This window comes from Arachis hypogaea, chromosome 15 (genome assembly GCF_003086295.3).
Source record: "Arachis hypogaea cultivar Tifrunner chromosome 15, arahy.Tifrunner.gnm2.J5K5, whole genome shotgun sequence".
In the NCBI taxonomy this organism is placed as follows: domain Eukaryota; kingdom Viridiplantae; phylum Streptophyta; class Magnoliopsida; order Fabales; family Fabaceae; genus Arachis; species Arachis hypogaea.
Genome location: NC_092050.1, coordinates 100,626,751 through 100,649,493, shown reverse-complemented (window position 1 = coordinate 100,649,493; position 22,743 = coordinate 100,626,751). Strand labels below are relative to the sequence as shown.

Genomic DNA, 22,743 nt, shown 5'->3' with positions numbered 1-22,743 from the left:
ATTATGGTACACTACTTTGAGATGAGTTGTGCTGAATTTCAGGTGAAAAAGGCATCAAAAATGGGAAGGAAGCAACAAGAAGCTGGGCGTGTGAAACTGCCGTGCCACTTGGGTGCAAATGCCACAAAAATGCATTGGCGTGGCACGCCAGGAGCTAGGCGTGGCACGCCAGTACTAAATTCCAGAGGAGAAGTTCAAGCATGCATGTGGGCGTGGCACGCCAGAGACTGGGCGTGGCACGCTAGTACAAAGTTCCAGAGAGCAACAATGGAGGACACAAAAGGGGCGTGGCTTGCCAGGTTGGGCGTGGCACGCCTAACGCATCAGCTACTATGGGCATGCCACTTGAGCCAAGGGGCGTGGCACGCCAACTCACCACTCCAGGAGGAACCTTCACTATGGCGTGCCACTTGGTATCGAAGGTGTGGCACGCCAGCTCCAGAAAGTCACTTGGGCGTGCCACTTGAGGATCCAGGAGTGGCATGCCAAGCTTGAAGAGTCCACAAATGTATGGGCGTGCCACTTGAGCAGCATGGCATGGCACGCTGGTACAATAATCCAGAGAAGGGGCTGAAGGCAATTGAAGACTGGGCGTGCCACTTGAGGTCGAAGGCGTGGCACGCCAATGGACAAAGAGGCCAAAGCAAGGGCTGGGCATGCCACTTGATATCAAAGGCGTGGCACGCTAACCTAAGAATCTCACTATGGCGTGCCACTTGAAGGCTAAAGGCGTGGCATGCCAGCTACTGGAACCAAGGCAAGATCATAGGCGTGGCACGCCAGCCTCTAGGCGTGGCATGCTGGTATAAATTTCCAGAGAGGGTGAAGGAGGCCAAATACATGGGGCGTGCCACTTGGTGTTGAAGGCGTGGCACGCCATCCACTATTCCTCACTTGGGCATGCCACTTGGTGTCGAAGGCGTGGCACGCCATCCACTATTCCTCACTTGGGCGTGCCACTTGAACCCTAGGCGTGGCACGCCAGTGTCATTCAGAGAGCAAAGAACCATTGGGGCGTGTCACTTGAGTTCGTGGCATGGCACGCCAAAAAGAGGAATCACTTGTTCACAAAGGGGCGTGGCACGCCAGACCCTGGGCGTGCCATGCTAGTTCAACTTTCCAGAGAAGCTTGGTCAAGCATGCAGCAAGGGCGTGGCACGCCATACCCTGGGCGTGCCACGCTAGTTCAAGTTTCCAGAGGCAAAGAGAAATGGAGAGAAGCTAGGGCGTGCCACTTGAGCTCGAAGGTGTGGCACGCCATGGTTGTTATAAAGATGAGCGTGCCACTTGAGGGACTGGGCGTGGCATGCCAAGCCAAAATTAAGGGAGCACATAACACGCCATTGGAGCGCCAACCATACGCCAGCTGAGAAGTCACACTTATTAAGTTTCTTTTCCCTCCAAAATGTAATTTTCTTTTTTCACTTTTGTAATTCTTTTTTTTTGCTAGGAGTAGTATAAATACCCCCAAGGAATACTGAAGAGGGGGTTAAGCAGTTAGAGAGATTAGTTTTAGATCCACTTTTACACTTCACTTTTGAGTACTTTTCTTTGAGTTATGAGTAGCTAAATTCCCTCTCATTGAGAGAGGGAGCTCTGTTGTACTTGATGGATTGATGATACTGAAATTCTTCTTCTCTTAATCTTCTCTTTGATTTGTTAGAAGGAATTTCGTTCTTAATGCTTAGTGTTCAATTATCTTGGGAAAGAGATTGAATGCGAAATGGGTTTCATGGGAACATTGGGAAAGGAAACATGAAACCATGCTTGAAATCCCTTCTCACATTTGAGTAGTGTTCCGAGGGTTACCTGAAACTGTAGGTCGATCTCGAATGAGATCTTCTATGCTGGTCGGAGATGATGTGTCCGGCTGGTGGGTGATGGCCGGAGCTGTCGTGTCCGACGTGTTGATCTAGTTGCACGGCTGATCCTTCGTCACCGGAGGGTGGGGGGTACCTGCAAGAGACTCCGATGCTTAAGTTAGCATGGGTATTAAGCAGGTTTTTTGTAGAATCAGAGTATGAGTTATACATGGGTGCTCCAATGTATTTATAATGGTTGTAGAGTGACCTTTTTAGATAAGATAAGTTAGTTATCTTATCTTATCTTTATCTTTGAGTTGAGGTCAACTTATCTTCAAGGAACCGCCCTTATCTCTATAGGCTTGGACTGCCTTTGGATTTGGGTCGTGTTCCTCTATTTGGGCCCCTTACCGGGCTTTCCTGTCGATTTGACCGACCTCTTTGAGAAGAGGTCGGATAGCCTGACCTGAGGAGGTCGGTCGCTTTATTACTGAACATCCTGGATCGGATAGCCCGACCCATGGTGTGAACAGTGCCCCTGCTTGAGATTGGTCTTCTGTTTTGAGGTCAAGTCCTTGACTTTGATCTTTCTCCAGTGAAGCCGAACTCGAGCATTTTGTCGATTCCTTTTTTTGTAGAACCTTTTTGAATGTGGAACGTTTTCCTCTAAAAGCACGCGCTTTTATATCAGCGCTTTTGTTCTTGGGAACGTGCGAGGGTTTAATACCTTCATTAATTGGTATTAATTGCCCCGTTTCCCTTGGCTTTATTTTGAATTTTTGCAATTAGAAACGGTTTCTCTCCATTTTTCTTTGTAACTTCTCCTTTCGTTCTCTCGCTTTCTGTTTTTCGCCTACAACTTGCCTTTTCTTATGTTACGGTGTCATTCAGCGATCCGACGATTCCGTCTTTCCATCTTCAACTGTTCTGAAGCTTTCCGCTTTTTTCTAGGTTGGTTCTATTTACAGTTTCTTCACTTTTTTCATTGCTTTATCTTTGGTTTTCTGATAAATCCTTGATATTTGGTTGCATGTCGAAAAAAGCTTGAACCTTTCTATGATCTTGTGTTTGCTTGTCGCTGTAATGTGTTTTTTCTTTTTCATTTTTACGCATACTCCTGGTATTTCTTTTTTAGGATTCCTAGGACTTTGCATGTTCTACTGTCGCTTCTGGCTATCTTTTTGAAAAAACTGTATCTTGCTCACAATTTCAAAAGATTGCCCCTTGACTTCTGCTCTGTTTTGGTGGCTTTCCTTGTTGCTGTACCTTTGTAGGAGATAACGATACCCATAATTTAATTTTCGCCTTTTGTTCGGAGTGCGTTTTCTTGACTTCCTCTGGATGCTTTTGTTGCTTGTTAGTTCTGTCTGAGACTATGAATTTTGGGAGGTAATTATTTTGATAATTTTTGATTTGTAACTCGTGGCTTTTCTTCTTAGAGTGTTTTCTTCCTGTCAGGACGTGTAGAGATGTAAACTTGTAGGTTTCCTTGAGTCATCGCTCCCTAACTTGCCCCCAAAAGGATGCCCCAGGATCTTTAGTGTGGGTCCCGGGGGTTTCCTTTTGTTTGTATTGCTCCATGTCGCGCTTGTCTGAGCTGTTTTGAGATGTTTTATTTTTTATCCGAGATGTTTTTGGGTTAGTAATCTATTTTCTTCTCTTCTTACTGTAGGACTAGTTAACCTCATGTCTTCTCGCAAGAACATTGTTGAGACATCTTCTCAGGTCCCTAAGGGCATGGCTGATTGGGTGGATTCAATGGTTCTTTTGTGTGTTTCTTTGGTTGATTCTGAATTTTGTCAGCAGCTTAGGCAATTTCATAGGGTTTGTAGTAGTGTTGGTGAGGAAAAGAATTACGAACTTGTACCTCCCACTTCTGAAGAGAGAGTTTATTTCTCTTCTCGGGTTGCTGGAGATCGCCCTTTTTTCTATGCTTACGATTTCTTTTTTGGCCAGATGAGTATCACCCTTCCTTTTACTGATTTTGAGACCAATCTGTTATGGTCCTGTAATGTTGCTCCTTCCCAACTTCACCCCAATTCCTGGGGTTTCATAAAAATCTTTCAATTATTGTGTCATGGATTCGGTATTCCTGCCTCGCAATCTCTTTTCTTCTATCTCTTTGTTTTGACGAAGCCTGGGGTAGTAAAGAAGAAAGCTGCTTGGGTTTCTTTCCGACCTTCCCAGGGAAAGAAGGTCTTTTCCATGTTTGATGAATCTTTCCGTGATTTTAAAAATTAATTTTTCAAGGTCCATGCTGTTGAAGGAGCTCGGCCCTTTTTTCTGGATGAAAATGATGAGCCCGCCTTTCCATTGGAATGGCAAAAGGATGTGAGAGTATCTAGGTATACATGGGAAATGTTGGATGAGGCTAAGCAAGCTTTTATGACTGTCTTGGAAGAACACTGGGGTCAGCCTCCCAATCTTGACACAAAGAAATTTTTAACCAATCCCTCTCTCCTCCAAACTGAGCTGGGTAGTTATGTTTTTTATTTTCCTCTATTGTCTGCTCCTATATTGTTCGCAAACTCTTTTCCGATTTGTGACTTGATTCTTTACTGTTGTGTTTTGCTTGCAGAGATGATTAAGAATAATGAATCTATGAAGGCCTTCAAAAGGGCGAGGAAAGCTACCACGGCCCAAAACGTCTCGGCCAAGGCGGCCGGGGAGGGATCTTTCCAGGCTCAGTCAAAGCCGGCCGTTCCGAGCTCACCTAGGGCGAGGAAGGTAATCCCGACTCCCCGGGTTCGTTTGATTGATCCTTCCCAAGCCTCTGTTGCTACTTCTGGTGCTCCTCCCAACAAAAAGCAAAAAACCATTGAGCCTTTCAGCCTTGATGCCCTTGATTTTAACGCGGTCGAGTTCGTAGATCAGCAGATCGGTCCTTACGGTGTCCTCCCTATGGATGATGTATCACTCCTTCGCCATTTGGACTTTATAACTCGGAGTAGTGTTAAGATGGCGCACATGGGGGCTGCCTTGTACCGAACTGCCCAAAATCTTCCTCTTCATGCTACCAAAGCCTTCATGGAGGAGGCTAAACAGGAGTTTGATCGGATGAACGGCTTGAAGGAGGGGCTCGAAGTGAAAGTGACAAAACTGGAGAAGGAGCTGGAGAGCGAGACGGCTAGCTCCCTTGCCTTGGCGGCTTCTGTGAGGTTGGCCGAGGACACGGCATTGAGGCATAAAGACAGCTATGTTACATCCTATCGGGAGGTAATACGTTTGAGGGAGGAGTTGGAGTCTGCCCGAGCTAATTACTCTGAGCTCCAAGGTCACCTTGTCGGCAGCGTGAATGCTGCTTATGAGAACCTGAAGGAGCAGGTTCGGATTCTGGCTCCCGAGGTCGACCTCTCTCTCTTCAGCTTGGACAATGTTGTGAGGGATGGTAAGATCGTTCCTGACGACCCGGATGATGATGATGTCGAACCTCCCCCTGCGCCTGCTGTCAGAGTGTCAATTTCTACAGTTCCTTCAGTTGAGGTCAGTCATCCCATATCCGATCCGGACTGTCAAATCCTGAATCGGGATGATGGGACTGTGGATGCTGTGCCCATTCAGACTCGCCCTCCTTCTCCCCGTGCTTATGCTACCGGGAGGACTTCTGATGTTTAACTGAACTTTTTTATCTTGATTGTGTAGATAGCCCGGCTTGTGGGCTTTTAAACTCTTTATTTTTTAAATTTCATTTTGCTGACTGTTGACACTTGTTTAGTTGCTTGTTTAGCAACCTTAGGCTAAAAAACAAAAAAATAGCTTCCAAGTTCTTGGGGCTAATTTGGGTAGCCCCTTTGAATTTGTTTTTATCACAACTTCGCGCCTTTAGTATCATATCGATCTTTATCTCGTCTAGGCACTTTTTCTAGGCTTTTGGTAGTGCTTGGGATCTTGTCGCTTGATCTCTTTGAGTGGCGTTTGTGCTTTTGGCTTTGATTCCTTTTGAGGCAAAAATCCTGTTATTTTGGACCTTTTGTGAGGTCTCTGGCAAGTATTACTTTTTGTAGCCTTTGCACTTTATGTGGATCGACTTCGTCATGTCGGGTTAAGTTATTTTGTAATCCTCTTTCTTGGATTTTGTTCAAGTCTCTTTCAGGGATTACTTCTATAACTTTATGTTTTGGACCGACTTCATCATGTCGGATCGAGTTATTTTGTAATCCTCTTTCTTGGACTTTATTTAAGTCTCTTTCAGGGATTACTTCTATAACTTTGTGTTTTGGACCGACTTCGTCATGTCGGATCGAGTTATTTTGTAATCCTCTTTCTTGGACTTTGTTTAAGTCTCTTTCAGAGATTACTTCTATAACTCTGTGTTTTGGACCGACTTCGTCATGTCGGATCGAGTTATTTGTAATCCTCTTTCTTGGACTTTTAAGTCTCTTTCAGGGATTACTTCTATAACTTTGTGTTTTGGGCCGACTTTGTCATGTCGGGCCCTTTCAAGTTACTTTTGTAATCCTCTTTCTTGGACCTTGTTTAGGTCTCTTTCAGGGATTACTTCTATAACTTTGTGTTTTGGGCCGACTTCGTCATGTCGGGCCCTTTCAAGTTACTTTTGTAATCCTCTTTATTGGACCTTGTTCAGGTCTCTTTCAGGGATTACTTTTATAACTTTGTGTTTTGGGCCGACTTCGTCATGTCGAGCCCTTCTAAGTTAAAGTAATCATCTTTTATAGGGTTGGCCAGACGTCTTTCCAGGGTTTACTTATAACTTGGTTTGACTTGGTCCGACTTTTTAACGTCGACCAGTCTTTTAAGTTATTATTTAGTAATCCATCAGGACCTCGTCAGGTCCTTTCTCCGGATCACTTTCGATAACTTCTTGCATTATTCTGTTTTCATCTTTGCCGATTTGTAGAAAGTGGATTAAATCCTTGTTTAGTCGACCTTTAGATGAATTTAGTTTGCATCTTTGTTGGTCTTTATCGTGATCGTGCAGTGAATTTGTTTTTCACTTTCTGCCAATCTGTCGCTTTATAATCGGACGATGAATATTTCAGATTAATGCGTCTTGAAAACTTTGTAGAATGTCTAATATGTTTTATTTAAAAGAAAATAAAAATATGTACATATAAAGTTTTCTGGATCTCAACTTGGTGCCTCATTAAAAAACCTTTTCAGGAAAAAGAGTGCATCCTATGTTGAGATCTTTTACCTTCTCTAGCTATAGTACCTTCTTAGGTTGCAGGCATGCCACGACCTAGGAAGTTCTTGTCCGTCGAGTTCGGATAGTCTGTAGTAGCCCTTCCCAAGTACTTCTATGACACGGTAGGGTCCTTTCCAGTTTGCTGCCAGCTTTCCTTCTCTGGGTCGAGTTGTTCCAATATCATTTCGGATTAGGATGAGATCATTCTCAGTGAAACCTCTTGCCATTACCTTTTGATTATATCTGGAAGCCATTCAACATTTTAGTGCTTCTTCCCTGATCTGAGCCCTTTCTTGGATTTCAGGAAGTAGGTCGAGCTCTTCCCTTTGAAGTTAGGAGTTGGCTTCTTCATTGTAATAGACCACTCTAGACGACCCTTCCTCGATCTCTACCGGGATCATTGCCTCCGTTCCATATGCTAATCGGAAGGGTGATTCCTTTGTGGTGGAATGTGGCGTTGTTTGATATGCCCATAGGACTTGTGGAAGTTCTTCGGCCCAAGCTCCCTTTGCCTCTTGTAATCTCCGTTTTTGCCCGGCCAGTATGACTTTGTTAGCAGATTCGTCTTGTCCATTGGCTTGGGGATGTTCGACGGAGGTGAACTGGTGCTTTATGTTCAAGTCGGCTACTAATTTTCTGAAGCCTGCATTTGTGAATTGGGTGCCATTGTCTGTGGTGATAGAGTATGGAACCCCGAACCTTGTGACAATGTTCCTATATAGGAATTTTCGACTTCTTTGAGTAGTGGCGTTAGCTAGGGGTTCCGCCTCGATCCACTTTGTGAAATAGTCTACCCCTACTTTGAGGAATTTAACTTGTCTCGATCCTTGGGGAAAGGGTCCGAGAAGGTCGAGTCCCCATTTCGCGAATGGCCAAGGTGAGGTTACGCTAATGAGCTCTTCTGGCGGGGTGCTATGGAAGTTGGCATGTTTTTGACATGGTGGACATGTCTTTACAAACTCTGTAGCCTCCTTTTGTAGAGTTGGCCAATAAAATCCTACCTGGAGTACTTTTTTGGTGAGTGCTTGTGCTCCGAGATGATTGCCACAGATGCCACTGTGTATTTCTTCTAGAACTTCTTTCGTGTTGGAAGTCGGTACACATTTTAGCAATGGTATTAAAATTTCTCTTTTGTATAGAGTATTGTTTATGATAGTGTAGTATTGTGCCTTTCGTTTTAACCTCTTTGCCTCCTTTTCATCTGTAAGGAGTGTTTCTGTTTTGAGGTAGTTAATTATGGGGGTCATCCATCCTTGATCCTGACCTGTTATGGCTAGGACTTTTTCCTCTTCCGAGATTGATGGGTTCTGTAGCATTTCCTGAATGAGGCTTCTATTGTTGCCCCCTGGTTTGGTGCTGGCTAGTTTTGAGAGTGCATCAGCTCGGGCATTTTGTTCGTAGGGTATGTGGCGGATCTCATATTTCCCAAGTTGTTCGAGCTGTTCCCTGGTTTTATCCAAATATTTTTTCATGGTGGGATCTTGGTAGCTCCTTGTTATTTGTGAGGTGACTACTTGTGGGTCGCTGAAAATGATGAGTTTTTTAGCTCCCACCTCCTTAGCCAGCTTCAAACCAGCTAGTAGTGCTTCATATTCCGCCTGGTTGTTTGAGGCAGGGAACCTGAATTTGAGGGAAAGCTCAATTTGGGTTCCTTGGTTGCTTTCAATTATCACACCTGCGCCGCTTCCAGTCTTATTCGAGGAACCGTCCATGTAAATATTCCATTCTATGGGGGTTTCTAGGGTGTCTGTAAATTCTGCAATGAAGTCGGCTAAGTATTGTGATTTAATGGCTGTCCGAGCTTCGTATTGAAGGTCGAATTCGGACAACTCGACTGCCCATTGTAGGATTCTGCCTGCTAGATCTGTTTTCTGTAATATTCCTTTTATGGGCTGGTTGGTCCGAACCTTAATGGTGTGAGCTTGGAAGTACGGGCGGAGACGTCGAGATGTTAATATGAGCACATAGGCAAATTTTTCTATTTTTTGGTAGTTCAGCTCGGATCCCTGTAGTGCTTTACTAATGAAGTATACAGGTTGTTGCCCTTTGTCATCCTCTCAAACCAGTGCTGAGGCTACTTCCTGACTTCCTACCGTGAGGTACAATATGAGTGGTTCTCCTTTTCGTGGTCGAGATAGGATAGGTGGCCGTCCCAGAAATCTTTTGAAATCTTGGAAGGCTTGTTCGCATTCCTTTGTCCATTCGAACTTCTTTCCTTTCCTTAGAGTAGCATAGAAGGGAAGAGATCTTATCGCTGACTGATGAGTGGATAATTTATACGCTTTTTGGCATTGTTTTTACATAGTTTTTAGTATGATTTGGTTAGTTTTTAGTATATTTTATTAGTTTTTAAATAAAATTCACATTTATGGACTTTACTATGATTTTGTGTGTTTTTTTTATGATTTCAGGTATTTTCTGGCTGAAATTGAGGGACTTGAGCAGAAATCAGATTCAGAGGTTGAAGAAGGACAGCAGATGCTGTTGGATTCTGACCTCCCTGCACTCAAAGTAGATTTTCTGGAGCTACATAACTCCAAATGGCGCGCTCTTAATTGCGTTGAAAAGTAGACATCCAGGGCTTTCCAGCAATATATAATAGTCCATACTTTGCCCGAGTTTAGATGACGAAAACTGGCGTTCAACGCCAGCTCTCTGTCCTATTCTGGAGTCAAACACCAGAAACAGGTTGCAAAGTGGAGTTAAACGCCAGAAACAGGTTACAAACTGGCGTTCAACTCCAAGAGAAGCCTCTACACATGTAAAGCTCAATGCTCAGCCCAAGCACACACCAAGTGGGCCTCGGAAGTGGATTTCTACATCTTTTACTCATTTCTGTAAACCTTAGTAACTAGTTTAGTATAAATAGAACTTTTTACTATTGTATTTACATCTTTGGATTGTCTTTTGATCCTTTGATCACGTTTTGGGGGCTGGCCATTCGGCCATGCCTAGACTTTGTTCTTATGTATTTTCAATGGTAGATTTTCTACACACCATAGATTAAGGTGTGGAGCTCTGCTGTTCCTTGAGTATTAATGCAAAGTACTACTGTTTTTCTATTCAATTCAAGCTTTTTCCTATTCTAAGATATTCATTCACACCCAAGAACATGATGAATGTGATGATTATGTGACGCTTGATGTGTGGAAAACGATCCAACACGAAACTAACCGGCAAGTGCACCGGGTCGCATCAAGTAATAAAACTCACGGGAGTGAGGTCGATCCCACAGGGATTGAAGGATTGAGCAATTTTAGTTTAGTGGATGACTTAGTCTAGCGAATCAAGAGTTGATTTGAGTGGTTTGTATTCGACAGAAGCTAAATTGCATGAAATTAAAAAGGGAGAGGGACAATTGGCAAGAATTTAAAGTGCAGAGAAATTAAAGAGGCTGAATCTTAAAGTGCAAGTAATGTAAATTGCAGAAACTTAGATTGCAAGAAATGTAAATTGCAGAATCTTAAAGTACAAGAAATGTAAATGGCTTGAATTGTAAAGGGAATTGGGAATTGGATTTGCAGAAATTTAAACAAGGAAAAGTAAAATGCAATAAACAGAAACGTAGAAGATGACTTGAATTAAACCAGATCTAAAACGGAAATGAGAAAAAGCTTGGTGTAGCAATGGAATAAAGAAATTGAAATTTAAAACTGTAGATCTCAGGACTCAAGAGACTAGATAGCTGAGTCTAGATCTCACTGCCTTCCTAGATCCAGCAAGAATCAATTGCAAAGGAAATAAAGAAGTGTAAATTGCAGAAAGAGTAGAAGAAGAAGCAATTAACAGGAATGGAAATTCAATTATGCAAAAATTTAAACAAGATCTCAAGGTGAGATTGAAACAGAAGTTCTTCAATTCTCCACCCAAAATCCAAAGCAAGAAAAGTAAAGAGTGCTGAGCAAGAACAAGGAAGAAGAGAGATCAATTCTCCTTCCTAATTCTCTAGAATTCTAAAGCAACAAATCAAAAATGTAAAGGTGAGCTCTCTGTCAGTGTTCAACTTCTCTCCCCAAAAAAAAACCTTCTCAAAAACTTAAATCCTAAGCTATTTATACACTTTCTTCAAATGGTCTTCAAGCCTTGAATTTGGGCCTTTGCTCTTGATGGAATTGGGTTGATAAAAGCCTCTGTTGATTGCTCTTGGAGTTGGAGAGAAACCCATTGTGAACTGGGCCATGAATCATAAAAGCTTGAGTCAAAGTTTGAGGCAAACTTTGGCTCAAGCTTTTCATATCAGCTGCCCCCATTTGCTGCTACCAACGTTTGGGCTAAAGTTTGAGGTCAAACTTTATGCCAAACGTTGATCCCCTTGTATGCATATGTGGCGCCAACGTTTGCCAAAAAGCTTGAGGCAAACGTTGGCGCAAGCTTTTCTCCTCCAGGGTATGTTGGTGTGGCGCCAACGTTTGCCAAAAAGTTTGAGGCAAACATTGGCGCAAGCTTTTCTCCTCCAGGGTATGTTGGTGTGGCGCCAACGTTTGCCAAAAAGTTTGAGGCAAACGTTGGCGCAAGCTTTTCTCCTCCAGGGTGTTGGTGTGTGGCGCCAACGTTTGCCAAAAAGCTTGAGGCAAACGTTGGCGCAAGCTTTTGCTCCAACCAATGTGAATTCACTCTTCCAAAAGCTTGAGCTAAAGTTTGAGGCAAGCTTTTGCTCAAGCTTTTTGTTCTCTCTTGCTCGTTGCCCTTTCTTCTTTCTTCAACCTTCTTCAAAGTTCTTTTCACCTATCATCAATCAACCAAACATATCAAAGCTATGCTTAAAATCATGAGTTTGTTATTCTTTCATAATATATGACAATTATAGCACAAAATCTCATGAAATTGCATTAATTCTTCCATGGTTGATTGAATCAAAGGAAACATGAAATTCTACTCAATTGGCTTACTTATGGCTCAAGAAAGTGCATAAAATCAATTGAAAACAAAAGAAAAAGACTAGTGAAACTAGGCTAAGATGACTTTTCATCACAACATTATCTACTTCTTGCTTTGGGAGGTGATTGCTGATCATCTTGTCAATTTCTTCCTTCCTCTGTAGTTCTATCTCGTCAGTTTCCATGCTATCTTCTTTTCCATTGATGAACTTTATTTCTGGAGAGACACTCAGTGTGACACTTTCATCATGTAGCCTAAGGTCAACTCTCCTTTTTCTACGTCTACAATGGCCCTAGCAGTGGCCAAGAATGGCCTTCCCAGTATAATAGAGTCACTATCATCCTCATCAGATTCCAAGATCACAAAATCAGCAGGAAAAATGAATCTGTCTACTTTGACTAGAAGGTTCTCAACTATACCCCTTGGGTACACTACTGATTTGTCCACCAATTCTAAAGATATCTGTACTGGTTTCACTTCTTTCATGCGCAGCTTTTTCACTAGAGAGGAGGGCATCAGATTAATACTAGCCCCTAGGTCACACAGCGCCTTGCTGATAGTCATGTTACCAATGGCACAGGGTAGAAAGAAACTCCCAGGATCTTTACGTTTAGGGGGAAGTCCCTTTTGAATCAGTGCTCTGCATTCTTCAGTGAGCATCACAGTTTCCTTTTCTAGCCAACTTCTTTTCTTGTTAATAAGCTCCTTCAAAAACTTGGCATACAGAGGCATTAGCTCAAGTGCTTCAGCCAAGGGAATGTTGATCTCTAGCTTCTTGAAAGTCTCAAGGAACTTATGAAAGTGTTGATCCTTAGCCTCCTTGTTGAATCTCTGGGGATATGGCAGTGGAGGTACAAAGTTCTTCTTTGTTTGTTGCTTTTGATTTTTGGTTGGCTCTTCAATTGCTTCATTCCCCTTTTTTGGAATTTTTGATTGTTCCTCCTTTTCTTGAGTTTGCTTGCTTGCCATTGCATCATTACCATTGGCTTCCTCTGCGTGTGTTGGCTTTTCCCCCTTTATTGGCCTTTTGCTGTTCTCCGCTTGCTTCCTTGTAGTGTCATTGTTGCTCATCAATGTTCTCCCACTTCTTAACTGTATTGCTTTGCATTCTTCCTTAGGATTTGGAATTGTGTCACTTGGTAGGGAACTTGATGGTCTCTCAACAGAAATCTGCTTGGAGATTTGCCCAATCTGCCTCTCTAGGTTCTTCATGGAGGCTTCATGGTTCTTGGTTGTCATTTCTTGGTGTTTCCACATTTTGTCTATCAAGGTTTCCAAGTTAGTGATTCTTTGAGAGTCATGTGAAATTGGCTGGTTATGGGGTGTTGCGGGTTGGTGGTAAGTGTTTTGGTTCGTGGGTTGGTTATTGGATGGATAATGGCTGGAGTTGGGGTGGTTGTTTTGGGGTTTTCTGTAAGGGTTTTGGGTGGTTTGCTGCTGGTTGTTGTTCTGGTTGTTTCTTGAAGTGTTTTGATTTGAATTTCTTTGCCATGGTTGTTGGTTTTGGTTATGGTTATCTCCCCACCTCAGGTTTGGATGGTTCTTCCATGAAGGGTTGTAAGTATCACCATAGACTTCATTTGATCCAGAGTTTTGGTTGTGCATGTACTGGACTTGCTCCTACTGTTGCTCCTCTTGAGTTTCTTCATTTGTTCCCCATGTGGTTGATGGTTGATTGGTGCTTACTGCTGCAACTTGGAGGCTATCAATCCTTTTGGCCATTTGCTTAAATTATTGTTGAATCTGCTGCTGCATCAATTTGTTTTGAGCTAGGATTGAGTCCACTCCTTCCAACTCCATCACTCCCTTCCTCTGTGATGGTTGGCGTTGCCTTTGGTGAGCGAAGAAATACTGGTTGTTAGCTACCATATCAATGAGATTTTGAGCTTCTTCTGCAGTTTTCATGAGTTGCAAAGAGCCTCCAGCTGAATGATCCAAGGCCTCTTGAGATTTCAATGTCAAGCCTTCATAGAAATTCTGCAATCTATCCCACTCATTGAACATTTCAGGGGGACACTTCCTGATCAGAGCCTTGTACCTTTCCCATGCCTCATATAATGGTTCAACCTCCATTTGGGTGAATGTTTGTACTTCAGTCTTCAATCTGATAACCCTTTGAGGTGGGTAAAATTTGGCAAGGAATTTGCTCACTAGATCATCCCAATTGTCAATGCTGTCTCTTGGGAAAGATTCCAACCATTGGGTGGCTTTGTCTCTGAGAGAGAATGGAAATAGCAGTAGCTTATAGCTGTCAGGATGCACTCCATTGGTTTTAACAGTGTCACAAATCCTCAAGAAAGTGGATAACTGTTGATTTGGATCTTCAAGTGGTCCTCCTCCATAGGAGCAATTATTTTGAACTAATGTGATGAGTTGTGGCTTTAGTTCAAAGTTATTTGCATTAACATTTGGGGTATGAATGCTACTCCCACAATGTCTAGGATTTGCAAATGTGTAGGAAGCCAGAACTCTTCTCTGTGGTGGATTGTTATTGTTATTAGCTGCTCCTCTTTGTGGATTAGTTGGAATTATTGTATGTTCCTCCATATCTTGGAACTCTTCTTCTTCCGAATCCTCTTCTCCAACAATGTTTTTTCCTCTTTCGGCTCTTCTTAATCTCCTGAGGATTCTTTCGTCTTGTTCACAAAAGGTTGGTATAGCTCTCTTTGTCCCTGACATGCAAACAAGACATAAAAATCATACAAAACCAGAAGGATAGTAGTACTTCAATCCATGATAAATTTGTAGTTAGCTCAAGCAAAAATTCAAACAGTTAGTGGGTTAGTCCAAAGTTAGAGAAACAGAAAATAAAAATGCTAGATCTAGATCTCCACTTCACTTAATCATTGTCAATCTATTTCAATCCCCGACAACGGCGCCAAAAACTTGATGTGTGGAAAACGATCCAACACGAAACTAACCGGCAAGTGCACCGGGTCGCATCAAGTAATAAAACTCACGGGAGTGACGTCAATCCCACAGGGATTGAAGGATTGAGCAATTTTAGTTTAGTGGATGACTTAGTCTAGCGAATCAAGAGTTGATTTGAGTGGTTTGTATTCGACAGAATCTAAATTGCATGAAATTAAAAAGGGAGAGGGACAATTGGCAAGAATTTAAAGTGCAGAGAAATTAAAGAGGCTGAATCTTAAAGTGCAAGTAATGTAAATTGCAAAAAATTAGATTGCAAGAAATGTAAATTACAGAATCTTAAAGTGCAAGAAATGTAAATGGCTTGAATTGTAAAGGGAATTGGGAATTGGATTTGCAGAAATTTAAACAAGGAAAAGTAAAATGCAATAAACAGAAACGTAGAAGATGACTTGAATTAAACCGGATCTAAAACGGAAATGAGAAAAAGCTTGGTGTAGCAATGGAATAAAGAAATTGAAATTTAAAACTGTAGATCTCAGGACTCAAGAGACTAGATAGCTGAGTCTAGATCTCACTGCCTTCCTAGATCCAGCAAGAATCAATTGCAAAGGAAATAAAGAAGTGTAAATTGCAGAAAGAGTAGAAGAAGAAGCAATTAACAGGAATGGAAATTCAATTATGCAGAAATTTAAACAAGATCTCAAGGTGAGATTGAAACAGAAGTTCTTCAATTCTCCACCCAAAATCTAAAGCAAGAAAAGTAAAGAGTGCTGAGCAAGAACAAGGAAGAAGAGAGATCAATTCTCCTTCCTAATTCTCTAGAATTCTAAAGCAACAAATCAAAAATGTAAAGGTGAGCTCTCTGTCAGTGTTCCAACTTCTCTCCCCAAAAAAAACCTTCTTAAAAACTTAAATCCTAAGCTATTTATACACTTTCTTCAAATGGTCTTCAAGCTTTGAATTTGGGCCTTTTCTCTTGATGGAATTGGGTTGATAAAAGCCTCTGTTGATTGCTCTTGGAGTTGGAGAGAAACCCATTGTGAACCGGGCCATGAATCATAAAAGCTTGAGTCAAAGTTTGAGGCAAACTTTGGCTCAAGCTTTTCATATCAGCTGCCCCCATTTGCTGCTACCAACGTTTGGGCTAAAGTTTGTGGTCAAACTTTAGACCAAACGTTGATCCCCTTGTATGCATATGTGGCGCCAACGTTTGCCAAAAAGCTTGAGGCAAACGTTGGCGCAAGCTTTTCTCCTCCAAGGTATGTTGGTGTGGCGCCAACGTTTACCAAAAAGTTTGAGGCAAATGTTGGCGCAAGCTTTTCTCCTCTAGGGTATGTTGGTGTGGCGCCAACGTTTGCCAAAAAGTTTGAGGCAAACGTTGGCGCAAGCTTTTCTCCTCCAGGGTGTTGGTGTGTGGCGCCAACGTTTGCCAAAAAGCTTGAGGCAAACGTTGGCACAAGCTTTTGCTCCAACCAATGTGAATTCACTCTTCCAAATGCTTGAGCTAAAGTTTGAGGCAAGCTTTTGCTCAAGCTTTTTGTTCTCTCTTGCTCCTTGCCCTTTCTTCTTTCTTCAACCTTCTTCAAAGCTCTTTTCACCTATCATCAATCAACCAAACACATCAAAGCTATGCTTAAAATCATGAGTTTGTTATTCTTTCATAATATATGACAATTATAGCACAAAATCTCATGAAATTGCATTAATTCTTCCATGGTTGATTGAATCAAAGGAAATATGAAATTCTACTCAATTGGCTTACTTATGGCTCAAGAAAGTGCATAAAATCAATTGAAAACAAAAGAAAAAGACTAGTGAAACTAGGCTAAGATGACTTGTCATCAACGCTCATCACCATTCTCACCTATGAACGCGTGGCTGACAACCACTTCCGTTCTACATGAAGATGAGATAGAATGAGTATCTCTTAGATATCTAATATAGGGGACCAAGTCCGAGATATTAGAGTCTTCGTGGTATAAGTTAGAACCCATGGATGGCCATTCCTGAGAACTGGAAAGTCTAAACCTTGTCTGTGGTATTCCGAGTAGGATCTGGGAAGGGATGGCTGTGACGAGCTTCAAACTCGCGAGTGCTGGGCGTAGTGACAGACGCAAAAGGATAGTAAATCCTATTCCAGTATGATCAAGAACCGACAGATGATTAGCCATGCAGAGACAGCGCATTGGACCATTTTCATAGAGAGGACAGGATGTAGCCATTGACAACGGTGATGCCCAACATACAGCTTGCCATGGAAAGGAGTAGGAATGATTGAATGAAGACAGCAGGAAAGCAAAGGTTCAGGAGGAACGAAAGCATCTCTATACGCTTATCTGAAATTCTCACCAATGAATACATAAGTATCTCTATCCTAGTTTATATTTTAATTATGTTTTAATTATCAATTCTGTATAACCATTTGAATCCGCCTGACTGAGATTTACAAGGTGACCATAGCTTTCTTCAAGCCGACAATCTCTGTGGGATCGACCCTCGTAAGGTTTATTATTTGGACGACCCAGTGCACTTGCTGGTTAGTTGTGCGAAGTTGTGACAAAGTGTGATTCACGTTTGAGAGCACCAAGTCTTTGGCACCATTGTTGATGATCACAATTTCTGCGCACCAAGTTTTTGGCGCCGTTGCCGGAGATTGTTCGAGTTTGGACAACTGACGGTTCATCTTGTTGCTCAGATTAGGTAATTTTATTTTATTTTTAAGCTTTTTATTTCTCATTTTCTAAAATAATACAAAAAATATATATATATATATTTCTTCTTTTTAGTTTTTCCCAAAATAATTTTCGAAAAAAAAAACCAAAAAATTTTTATAAAATCATAAAAAAAAAACCCAAAAATTTTGTGTTTCTTGTTTGAGTCTAGTGTCAAATTTTAAGTTTTGTGTCAATTGCATGTTTTAACTTTTCCCTAAAAATTTTTGAAAACTCATGCATAGTATTCTTCATGATCTTCAAGTTGTTCTTGGTAAATCTTCTTGTTTGATCTTTAAAATTTCTTGTTTTGTGTCTTCTCCTGTTTTCCATATGCATTTTTGAATTTTTAGTGTCTAAAGTTTGAAAATTTCTAAGTTTGGTGTCTACATGTTTTTCTTTTCTTAAAAATTTTCAAAAATAAGTCTTGATGTTCATCTTGATCTTTAAAGTGTTCTTGGTGTTCATCTTGACATTCAAAGTGTTCTTGCATGCATTGGTTATTTTGATTCATAATTTTTATGTTTTGTTTCAATTTAGTATTTTTCTCTCTCATCATTAAAAATTCAAAAATAAAAAATATATCTTTCCTTGTTTTACTCATAAATTTCAATTTCAAAATTCTATCTTTTCAAATCTTTTTCAAAAATCAAATCTTTTTCATTTATTTTTATATATTTTCGAAATTCTTTTTAAAAAAATTGATTTTCAAAATCTTTTTCCTATTCTTACTTCATATTTTCGAAAATCTCACCAACATTTAATTTTTAGATTAAAAAATTTCAAGTTGTTACTTGCCTATTAAGAAAGGTTTAATCTTTAAATTTTAAAATCATATCTTTTTGTTTCTTGTTAGTCAAGTAATCAACTTTAATTTTCAAAATCACATCTTTTTAATTTTCAATCATATCTTTTTTATTGCTAATTTCAAAATCTTTTTCAAAATCAAATCTTTTTAATTTCTTTCGCAATCATATCTTCTCAATCAAATCTTTTTCAAAATAATTTCAATCATATCTTTTTCAAAAATCAAATTTCAAAATTCTTTCTAACTTCTTATCTTTTCAAAAATTAATTTTCAAATCTTTTTCAATTAACTACTTGACTTTTTGTTTGATTTTAAAAGTTTTCTATTTCAATCATATCTTTTTCAAAACTCCTAACTACTTTTCTCTCTCCAAATTTCGAAAATCACTAACTTTTTTGTTCAAAATTCTTTTTAATTAACTAATTGTTTTAAATTTCAATTTTATTTTATTTCTTTTTATATTTTCGAATTCTAATTAATTAATTTAATAAAAACAAAAATATTTTTCTTTTATTTTAATTTGAAATTCAAATTCTTCATCTTCTCTCTTCTCCATTCTACTCTCATATTCTTCTCCTCTTCTACTCACATAAAGGAATCTCTATACTGTGACATAGAGGATTCCTCTTCTTTTCTGTTTTCTTCTTTTTTATATGAGCAGGAACAAAGATAAGAACATTCTTGTTGAAGCTGATCCTGAACCTGAAAGGACTCTGAAGAGGAAGCTAAGAGAAGCTAAAACACAACACTCTGAAGAGGACTTTACTGAAATTTTCGAAAGAGAAGTTGAGATGGCCGAAACCAATAACAATGGTGGAGGTGCAAGGAAGATGCTTGGTGACTTTACTGCACCAAATTCCAACTTACATGGAAGAAGCATCTCAATCCCTGCCATTGGAGCAAACAAATTTGAGCTAAAGCCTCAATTAGTTTCTCTGATGCAACAGAACTGCAAGTTTCATGGACTTCCATCAGAAGATCCTTTTCAGTTCTTAACTGAATTCTTGCAGATCTGTGATACTGTTAAAACCAATGGGGTTGATCCCGAGGTCTACAGGCTTATGCTTTTTCGTTTGCTGTAAGAGATAGAGCTAGAATATGGTTGGATTCTCAACCTAAAGATAGCCTAAACTCTTGGGATAAGCTGGTCACGGCTTTCTTAGCCAAGTTATTTCCTCCTCAAAAGCTTAGTAAGCTTAGAGTAGATGTTCAAACCTTCAGACAGAAAGAAGGTGAATCCCTCTATGAAGCTTGGGAGAGATACAAGGAACTGACCAAAAGTGTCCTTCTGACATGCTTTCAGAATGGACCATCCTAGATATATTCTATGATGGTCTGTCTGACTTATCAAAGATGTCATTGGGCCATTCTGCAGGTGGATCCATTCACCTAAAGAAAATGCCTGCAGAAGCTCAAGAACTCATTGACATGGTTGCAAATAACCAGTTCATGTACACTTCTGAAAGGAATCTTGTGAGTAATGTGATGCCTCAGAGGAAGGGAGTTCTTGAAATTGATACTCTGAATGCCATATTGGCTCAGAACAAAATATTGACTCAGCAAGTTAATATGATTTCTCAGAGTCTGAATGCGTTGAAGGAATCATCTAACAGTACTATAGAGGCATCTTCTGAAGAAAAAGCTTATGATCCTGAGAACCCTGCAATAGCAGAGGTGAATTACATGGGGGAATCCTATGGAAACAACTATAATCTCTCATGGAGAAATCATCCAAATTTTTCATGGAAGGATCAACAAAAGCCTCAACAAGGCTTTAATAATGGTGGAAGAAACAGGTTTGGCAATAGCAAGCCTTTTCCATCATCCACTCAGCAACAGACAGAGAATTCTGAGCAGAATCCATCTAGCTTATCAAATATAGTCTCTAATCTATCTAAGGCCACTGTAAGTTTCATGAATGAAACAAGGTCCTCCATTAGAAATTTGGAGGCACAAGTGGGCCAGCTGAGTAAAAGGGTCACTGAAACTCCTCCTAGTACTCTCCCAAGCAATAAAGAAGAAAATCCAAAGAGAGAGTGCAAGGCCATTGATTTGACCATCATGTCCGAACCTACAAGGGAGGAGGAGGACGTGAATCCCAGTGAAGAAGACCTCCTGGGACGTTCAGTGACCAATAAGGAGTATCCCTTTGAGTAACCAAAGGAATCTGAGGCTTATCTAGAGACCATAGAGATTCCATTAAACCTCCTTTTACCATTCATGAGCTCTGATGACTATTCATCTTCTGAAGAAGATGAAGACATTACTGAAGAGCAAGTTGCTCAATATTTAGGAGCAATCATGAAGCTGAATGCCAAATTATTTGGTAATGAGACTTGGGAGGATGAACCTTCCTTGCTCATCAAGGAACTAAATGCCTTGGTTCAGCAAACTCTACCTCAAAAGAAACAGGATCCTGGTAAATTCCTAATCCCCTGTAACATAGGCACCATGACCTTTGAGAAGATTTTGTGTGACCTGGGGTCCGGTATAAACTTAATGCCACTCTCTGTAATGGAGAAACTTGGGATCTTTGAGGTGCAAGCTGCCAGAATCTCATTAGAGATGGTAGACAACTCAAGAAAATAGGCTTATGGATTAGTAGAGGACATGTTAGTGAAGGTTGAAGGCCTTTACATCCCTGCTGATTTCATAATCCTAGACACTGGGAAGGATGAGGATGAATCCATCATCCTTGGAAGACCCTTCCTAGCCACAGCAAGAGCTCTGATTGATGTGGACAGAGGAGAATTGATCCTTCAACTGAATGAGGACAACCTTGTGTTTAAAACTCAAGGATCTCCTTTTGTAACCATGGAGAGGAAGCATGAAAATCTTCTCTCACTACAGAGTCAACCAAAGCCCCTACAGTCAAACTTTAAGTTTGGTGTTGGGAGGCCACAACCAAACTCTAAGTTTGGTGTTGAACCCCCATATTCAAACTCTAAGTTTGGTGTTGGGAGGTTCCAACAATGCTCTGAACATCTGTGAGGTTCCATGAGAGCTCACTGTCAAGCTATTGACATTAAAGAAGCACTTGTTGGGAGGCCACCCAATGTTATTTATATCTATTTTATTTTATTTCATGTTTTATTAGGTTGATGATCATGTGGAGTCACAAAAACTACTGAAAAATTCAAAAACAGAATGAAAAACAGCATTAAAAATAGCACACCCTGGAGGAGGAGCATTCTGGCGTTTAAACGCCATAAACAAGCATCTGTCTGGCATTTAACGCTAGAAACAAGCACCAAGCTGGCGTTTAACGCCAGAAACAAACATCTACCTGGCGTTAAACGCCAGAAACAGGCTACATTTGGGCGTTTAACGCCAAAAACAGGTAGCAGTCTGGCGTTAAATGCCAGGATTGCGCAGCAAGGGCGTTTTACACGCCTAATAGGAGCAGGGATGATACATCCTTGGCCCCTTTGGATCTGTGGACCACACAGGATCCCCACCTACCCCACCTCTTCTTCTCCCCTCTTCACACCTTTCCATAACACTCTTCCACAAATACCCTTCACCAATTACCTCATTCTCTCTTCCCCGTCACCTCTTCACCACTCTCCCCTCCCAAACCCACCCACACATGGCCGAACCACTCACCTCCCTCCATCTCCTCCATTTTCTTCTTCTTCTACTACCTTCTTCCTTCTTTTGCTCGAAGACGAGAAAACCTTTTAAGTTTGGTGTGGTAAAAGAATTGCTTTTTGTTTTTCCATAACCATTTATGGCACCTAAGGCCGGAGAAACCTCTAGAAAGAGGAAAGGGAAGACAAAAGCTTCCACCTCTGAGTCATGGAAGATGGAGAGATTTATCTCAAGGGTCCATAGCTCAGTAGTAGAGTATTTGACTGCAAAACAAGAGTTCATGGACCTCAACAAGAGCATGATGAAATTTCTCACCATGAAATCCCTGAGATGCCTCAAGGTATGCACTTTCCTCCATACAACTATTGGAAGCAACTAAGGTTAGGAGCACCAAAATCACTAGGAGGAGCAACAAAGACAAGGAAGAGACATAGAAGAGCTCAAGAGCATCATTGATTCTTCAAGAAGAGGAAGACGCCACCCTCACTAAGGTGGACCCATTCCTTAATCTCCTTGTTCTTATTTTCTGTTTTTTGCTTACTATGCTTTATGTTTATGTTTGTGTCTTATTACATAATCACTAGTGTCTAAGTGTCTATGTCTTAAAGCTATGAATGTCCTATGAATCCATCACCTCTCTTAAATGAAAAATGTTTGAATTACAAAAGAACAAGAAGTACATGGTTTCGAATTCATCCTTGAAACTGGTATAATTATTTTGATGTGGTGACAATACTTTTTGTTTTCTGAATGAATGCTTGAACAGTGCATATGTCTTTTGAAATTGTTGTTTATGAATGTTAAATATATTGGCTCTTGAAAAAATGATGAAAAAGGAGACATGTTATTTGATAATCTGAAAAATCATAAAATTGATTCTTGAAGCAAGAAAAAGCAGTGAATAGAGAAGAGCTTGCGAGAAAAAAAAGGGAA

The 22,743-nt window shown here is 40.7% G+C and overlaps 1 protein-coding gene and 1 non-coding gene across 2 annotated transcripts; both read right to left on the bottom strand.

The window, feature by feature from the left end:
* Positions 1–12,054: 12,054 nt before the first annotated feature.
* LOC112748645 (uncharacterized) lies at positions 12,055–12,390 on the bottom strand. Its single transcript, XM_025796873.1, has one exon. The coding sequence runs from the start codon at positions 12,388–12,390 to the stop codon at positions 12,055–12,057; it is 336 nt and encodes a 111-aa protein (XP_025652658.1).
* Positions 12,391–19,411: 7,021 nt separating this feature from the next.
* LOC112752355 (small nucleolar RNA R71) lies at positions 19,412–19,518 on the bottom strand. Its single transcript, XR_003176795.1, has one exon. It is a non-coding gene; the product is annotated as a small nucleolar RNA R71 (small nucleolar RNA).
* Positions 19,519–22,743: the final 3,225 nt, after the last annotated feature.

Coding starts and splice junctions, on each gene's coding strand:
- LOC112748645 (XM_025796873.1), bottom strand. CDS start 12,390: ATGACTATCAGCAAGGCGCTGTGTGACCTAGGGGCTAGTATTAATCTG.